Here is a 7,367-nt window from a genome sequence, read left to right as displayed (position 1 = left end):
TAAATTCACACAGGTATCAGAGCCCCTGCAAATGTGTGACTTTCCACACAGCTTGAGGCTCAAGGAAAAGCCTTTTTACAAGGAAAAGTCCCAATGAGGGCTCACATGCATGGCATAGGAACCTGCAAGGATCAGGCTCCATTACTACTTAGGTACTTGCCTTCCCATTCTTCTCTCCTGCTTTTCCCTGCAGGGTGGAGAAATAAGAATGTGAGAAGAGAACAGACTGCTGAGACCAGACAATTTAAAACTGCAGTCTCTTGCTTCTAGCTGCTCTGGGAGCTCTCTGAATTTAAACTGAGCTTAAATTAAGCTGCTGGGAAGAAATGCAGGTCAAACCTAGGAAGTCATAACCCTGAGGTACGAGGCTTTGGCTTTGAGGGAAAAATGGGATTACTGGTTGGACTTTGCAAAATGTGCCATGATTTCATTTGGGAAATAAAATGGAAAGAGGAAAGATTGAAATGCCTTAATTATGCTGATCTTGGTAGTGTGTGTCCTATCAGAAACTATATTGGACAGAAGGAAACCTGAGTGTTTCTTAGTCATCAGATGCTTTGCAGGTTTTAATTGTTTTCTAAGCGAAATATTGTGTTGCTGGGACGGCTGTATGACGCCTCCTGGAGCCAGGGGCCATTAATACTGAATATTCCAGTCTGATTAAAGGTATGCAAACCAAATAAATCGATAAATAACTGCATTTTTAAGTATTTCTCCAAATAGTTATCATACAAAATCGAAAGTGCAGCATAAACCTTCCAAAAGAGGGGGGAGCTAGGACATAGATCACCCCCATTAAAGTGAGGAATTTCAATAGAAGCTGTCTTCAGCTTTGAAATTCATGGCTTAGCTTTTAAAATGGATTTTAATCATGCCTCTTTATAACAACGTGGTATGTATGTATGCTTGTCTGCTGTGTTTGAGGTCATAAACACTGATGATGTCGACTAAGGAACAAAAAAGAAGTAGGAAACAACCAAGAAAAACATCTTTATACATATTTCTCCACATGGTTTCATGTGCATGCTTACTTATGTGTAACTACACCACGAACTTGAGGTGAATTTCAGGTATTATGCTGCAATTTGTTGCAAACAGGCTGGAATGTAAATGAATTCCTAAAATAATACCATATGTAGTGTTGTAGTCCTTTTTGAAATGCAGATCAGGACGTTTGGCCAGCCCGTGCTGTCCCAGGGGTTTCTGGAGCTGCAGCCCCTGTGCCATAGCTCAGCCCTGGATAATGCCAAGGCGGTGTCACACCCTGGAACTGGAGCTCTCAGAGCAGCCTCCTTTATCCCCACTGGGATTTCTATCTACATTTATACACTTGAAGCCAAACACTTCGTGTTCCCTCTGCACAAGGTCTCCCTTTTCCTCCTCCTTTGGTGCATAGGACTGGAAGTCCCTGCTGCTTCTACTTTTCTTAAAAGTTGCCTAGAAGTTGAGAAAAAAACATTTCCCCTCTTAAGCAGCATCCAATGTATTGTTTCCTCTGCTTTTCCTTTTCCCAGGAACAGTGAGCTGCTCTGTTGAATGGATTTCCCCATGAGGTTATTTTGCAGGTCAGGAGGTTAGCTCACTTTTGTCTTTCTACTGAGCTGCTGCAGAAGAAATCCTCTGTGTGTTCTCCTGAATTGTAAAGGCTGGTAAGAAAGAGAGGCCAAAGTCATCCATTAATCCACAGGCAAAGTCCTATTGAAGCTGCTGCAGTGAAAGCTCTCACATGCTGCCCTGGAAATAACCCCGGCCATGACGTGATGGGATGACCCTAGGTAAGGTCAGAAGCTCAGTTCTCATTTTCATTTAAGCTTCTGTTTTTTAAATAGTATTTGGGATTGTGCCCCCATGGTTCTGCTGAGCTCTTAAAGCAGCTGGAGCATCCTCGGGAGGGAGCGGAGAAGGGGACTCAGAGCAGGCAGGGATTTATCTGCTAAACTTGCCACTCTCTCCTCTCAACTTACTGCTGTTTTGGCTTAAATATTTAATGACCATGGCCCCATGTGAGAGCAGCAAGTGGTATCAGGACTTCAGCCTAAGCTGCTTTGCAGAGACAAAGCACCTGGTTTAATTCCTTCTGGAAATGGAAGCGATTTGGAAGTGTCCCAGCAAATTGAAGGCAAAGTGGTAATTCTTGCCTGCCTGTACACTTTCTCAGGAAGCGTGTGAATTGGAAGGATCTGTGTGCATAGCTCCTGGCCAGGATTTTCAGGAGGGCTAAGAGAGCCCAGGGTCTCTGTCCTGGCATCCTTTGCAGGGTTGCAGCTGTAATGCCAGGATGCATTTAGTGGAAAGATAGTGGCATCAACTGTTTGTCTGTTCTCTTCATAGACACTGATACAATAAAATGTGATGTGTAGCGTTATGGTTAGGCTGCATGCACCTTCCACTGGTCCTGCTCAGCGTGCCCTGGGAGCAGCTGGCAGCTGCCAGGAGCAGCGTTGTCCCTTGGGATCCAGCTGCAGTGCTCACTCAAATGCTGACCGAAGGCGCTGCTGGCTGCCGTCCACTGCTGCGCTGATTCTTGTGTTGTGGAACGACCTTCTGGAATGAATTCAAGGAAATAGAAGTGACAAAAACTACTGACAGGATGGATTTGGAGTGTTTTGTGGGGTAATCAGGTAGCATCGGAGCTCTTTGGAGTAAGGAGCTGTGATTTGGAGCTGAATCAGCCATTCCCATTGACTTGCTTAGGGAACTGATTTTCAACAGGATATTACTGATTTTTGCTTTTAATTTTTCATTTCTGTGGTGCAGCTCTTGCCTTTTTTGGGTTTAGGGAGTCATGCCAAGCAAGTTGATTTTCATTGCATTTGAGAGGTAAGGGAGTGCTGAAGTGTGCAACCTCCTTCCCTTTCTCCCTCCCGCCCTCCCTCCCTCCATATGGAAATGTGTTTTGTGTGAATCAATGACAGAAAAGCAACCACTGAAAATATATTCCCTTTCTTTCTCTGCAGTCATCCCCCTCCCCAAAAACTTCTCTAAGAATGTGGCTAAAACCAAAGCACTTTTTAAGTTACAAAGGAATAGTGTTGAGCTGGTGAAGCCAGCTGGAAATGAACATAGAATCCCAGAACTGTTTGGGTTGAAAAAGACCTTTGAATCATCAAATACAACTGTTAACCTAGACATGGAACAAGATTATCATTTTATTGAAGATTCAGGGTGGGTTTAATTGCATTTTATTTGGCACATATAGTTTTAAAGCTCATCACCTCAGAGTAGGAACAATTTTATGGCATGTGCTAATTATACAAAATTCACAAACACTGCTTCTGTTCCTTTTGATTTTTCACAATGTGTTTTTCAACTATAATTTCCACATCTCACATTTTTCTATCCAGTTTCCTCTGTCTTGTGGTTAAATCTTGACCATAAATCTTGCTCTGCTTTTTAAAAAATAATAGGTGTGCTATATTTCTTCATTTAACAACCTGATAGATTAATAGTGGCTTTAAAACAATTAAATATGGTTGTGCAGTTTAGTATTCCCAGTTTTAATGCACCATGAAGGAGAAATGAGATGTCTTTTATGGAGTGCTTGGGTTTCACATACAGTCTGGCACTCTTTGGCAGCCTTGGTACTAGGATCGTCTTCTTACACGGCTCATGCCAAGAAAAGCTTTCAGTGCAGGTTTGGAAATCAAATGGCAAGTCACTGGGTGGCAAGCAAGGCTCAGATTCAATGGTGGTGTCACAGCCAAAAAGGCTTTGGGACCTTTGGGAGGCCCAGCTGGAGCTGTCAGTGGGGCAGCTGGAAGAGATGGCTTTGGGACCTTTGGGAGGCACGGCTAGAGCTGTCACTGGGGCAGCTGGAGGAGATGGCTTTGGGACCTTTGGGCGGCGTGGCTGGAGCTGTCACTGGGGCAGCTGGAGGAGATGGCTTTGGGACCTTTGGGAGGCACGGCTAGAGCTGTCACTGGGGCAGCTGGAGGAGATGGCTTTCCACTTTGCAGCAGCAATGCTTCGGAACATAAAATTTGGATCTCGTAAATTCTCCCTGTCAGTAAGGCTGGAAAGCTGAGAAGGTCATGGGCAGACCTGAGAAGGTGTTCTGGTGTGTCACAGAGCGGGATCTGGGTCCCCAGTCACCTTGCCTCACCGGGCATTCCATCCTTGTGCTATTTCCCTCCTGGCAGGCTCTGTGGAGAAGGAGGACCTGAGGCACAAGATCTCAGTCATTCAGGGTAGTCAGGTTTTAACACCAAAGCCATATTTCAGCAGAAGGAACAGAATTGATGCCTTCCAAACTGGCTCCTATTAAGAAAGGTCATCAAATGCATATGTAGATCAGAAACTTAATAAATAGTAATGATTCCTAAACATCAGGAAATGTCACTGCAAAACATAGCATTAAAACATGTGCATGGACAGGATCAGTAAAGACTGGGGTTTGCCTGGATGATAGTTATTATTCTAGATGTTGTAGTTAAGTTACAAAATAAATATTCCTGCTAGATGTTATAGTTGAGTTTACAAGGGACTTGTCTCAAAAAATGAATATTTGAAGCTTGGATGAAATAGCATTGCAAGAACTCCTGATCAGTAACTTCTCATGGTTCCACAGAGGCAATATCCTTTAAATTTTCTCAGTTTGAATTCTTGCTCCAATTAAGCCTGACTTGGAAATTGTTTTGTTGTAGACACCTCTGCTGCAAGAGGACGTGGGACTTCATGGAGACTATGTTCCAGATCAGGTAATGCCATGTTTTACTCCCCTGAGTGTTTTCCCTGCCAAATCCTTCCCCCAGCCCTATGCAAACCCTTCCAGACAGAGCTCAGTACCTCTTTGCTTCAGGCCCCAGTCTAGGTTCATAAAATATTTGTGGCTGTCAGTCTCATGCATCAGCCAAGGTTGCACAGATGCAGAAAGCCCATGTGAGGGATTTTAGAATTGCAAATGCCTAACAGATTTTTAACAGCTCTATATATGTATACACATATGTAAATACATATATGCATATGCATGTGTAACAGATTAGAAATACACACAAGAAATCTATGATTTCTCTGGTAATAGTGTGCCAAACTGGGCTGCTGGAGGTGAGAAATGTCTTTAATTGAACTTTCAAATCCTGCCTCGATTTACGTGTGTTACAGGAGTGGCACTTGCTGTGGTTTTTTGTTAGAAATAATGGGACACATAATTTTAACACTTGATTTTTGCTTTCTTACAATTCGGTCAAGCCTTTGGTAGACTACAAAGCAGAGTGTCTGCCCTGATTCCCAGCTTTGTCTGTTGTGTATCGTGGTTTTTCTGACATTCAGAAACTTTTTAAACCAGTTTGGCACAGTTTAATAATACAGGAGGTCACAGATTAACACTTGCAAGAATGTTTCTAAGAGCATAGAAACAGCTTTACTAGAGGCCAGGACTTTGTATCCCTGTGCCTGTGGAAGGTGTCCATGCCCGTGACCGGGGGGTTGGGACTAGATGAGGTTTAAGCTCTGTACCCACCCAAAGCAGTCCGAGATTCCCTAAAGTGCCCCTGTAACTACCTTGAACAAAACACCTGGGACTGTGCCCGTTCATGGTTTCACCACACACAAACAGGTGGCTTGCAGCACGCAGGTGTGTCACATTACAGACAACACACCAGGACAGCCAGGTTGTGTTCAGGCTCTGAGCCATGTGCAGCAAGTAAGGCTGGAGGTCGCCTAGTGAACATCCATGAGGGAAGTAAAATGAGGAATAGCTGCATGGTAAGTGAAATACTTTTTTATTTAGAATTATGGACCTGGCACTTCACAGTAGCTGAGCCTTTCTGATTCTGGGCTTTCCCAGAAGTGGCTCTGTGCAGCTGCTGCTGCTGAATGTGGCAGGCTGCCTCGTGTTTTAGGTGAAGAAATGACTGTACACTTGCATTAACAGATGCATTCCCACTCTCTCGGGAAAATTCCTTTTAATTTTTTGTTTTGTGAGGGGATATCGTGCAGTTCAAGACCTATGTCCTCTGAAATAGCAGGGCTGCTGTGGTTGGAATATTCAAGGTATCTCCTGAAAATCAAGACTGAAGCTCTCCTCTTTAATGTTGCTGTGATGCAATTTGGATTTACTAGAACCAGTATTTTCTTTTTCATGTTGATACGATAATTTCTGGCAAGGAGGTCAACTTGGAAATTCTAGTTAAGCTGTCACATGTATTCTGAGAACATTTAGCAGCAGCAGATCATGTGTTTGTGCTATGTGAGGCCAACAGAAACTGATAGTGGTGGGTTGTGATGTTTTACAGGAGTAGTAATGGCCAAGGTACAACACAATGGTTTTTAATTGAATTTTAGGATCCAGATGTTTGTAATGCTGGCTAATTCTGACCCTGAAAAAATTCAGGCTCAGTTGAGCACTGCTGGTGATCAAGGGTGTTGGAGTGGTTGATCTCTGCCACCTGGAAAGTTGCTTCCCCCTTGGGGATGGCCCAGTGGGGTCTGTTACCAACTGGTTATGCACAGCTTCAACTGTGTAGCATCTTCTGGGGAAATGAAGGTGTACAGAGTGTGCTTGTGCAGATTTCTGTCAGAGGAAGGTGCTGTCCAAGTGGGTTTTTTGTTCCACCCAGGCCAGGCACCATTTCCTTTTGTGTCGTGTGCCGAGCTCCCAGCTGGTGGGGGGAGAAATGGCTTTGTGGTCAGACTCCAGACCAGTGGGACCCTTGGGAACTGTTGGAACAGGACATGGGGTGACGGTTTTAAACTGAATGAGCATCAGTTCAGGTTAGATATAGGGAAGAAGTTTTTTTACCATGAGAATGCTGGGGCCCTGGCACAGGTTGCCCAGGGAAGCTGTGGCTGCCCCATCCCTGGAAGTGCTCAAGGCCTGGTTTGTTGGGCCTTGAAGCAGCCCAGTCCAGTGGCCCCCATGGCAGGGGGTTGGAATGAGATGAGCTTTAAGGTCCCTTCCAGCCTAAACCATTCTGGGATTTTAAGACTGTAGCTGTTGCAGTCTGCCTTGGGTTAATGGCAAATACGGGAGCTTGAGGATGTGGTCCCGGGCTGGGGAGCTGCTCTGGGAGTCCCTGCCAGAGTGTGATGCAGGCAGTGATGGTGGGTGGGATGGATGGACGGCCGGCCGGACAGACAGGAAAGTTGTTTCTCGGTGGATTTCAGGCGCACGGAGCAAGGGCGGGCAGCGCCGAGGATGCAGCGGGGGCACAGCGATAGGATTTGCGCCTCGGCGTGTCCGTGCGCGGAGCCGGGCGGGCTCCCCGGCGGTTCCCCGGCGGGCCGGGCCGTGCCTGACGTGGAGCGCCGGCTCGGCCGGAGGCGGAGCTGCCGCGGGTTTATCAGCGCCGCGGGTCGCGGCGGGCGCACAGCAACAGGCGGCGCGGGGGACCCGCCGCCTCTCCGCCCGCCCAGCCGGCCCCGGCCCC

At 46.0% G+C, this 7,367-nt stretch overlaps 1 protein-coding gene across 2 annotated transcripts in view; it reads left to right on the top strand.

The window, feature by feature from the left end:
- Positions 1–267: 267 nt before the first annotated feature.
- ADAMTS3 (ADAM metallopeptidase with thrombospondin type 1 motif 3) overlaps positions 268–7,367 on the top strand; it is a 63,387-nt gene continuing 56,287 nt past the window's right edge. Inside the window, exons 1-3 of one of the 2 annotated variants that reach the window (XM_039701976.1) lie at positions 268–360; positions 1,688–1,780; positions 4,644–4,697. In XM_039701976.1, the coding sequence (XP_039557910.1) occupies positions 1,766–1,780; positions 4,644–4,697 (69 nt within the window). In that variant the 5' untranslated portion in view covers positions 268–360; positions 1,688–1,765. Of the gene's footprint in view, positions 361–1,687; positions 1,781–4,643; positions 4,698–7,253; positions 7,365–7,367 lie in introns of those variants that run through there. The other variant, XM_039701975.1, reaches the window with a different exon arrangement.

This window comes from Passer montanus, unplaced genomic scaffold (genome assembly GCF_014805655.1).
Source record: "Passer montanus isolate IOZ18808 unplaced genomic scaffold, ASM1480565v1 scaffold150, whole genome shotgun sequence".
Lineage (NCBI taxonomy): Eukaryota > Metazoa > Chordata > Aves > Passeriformes > Passeridae > Passer > Passer montanus.
Note: the sequence above shows the minus strand (reverse complement) of the source record. Positions and strands in the feature narration are given on the sequence as shown.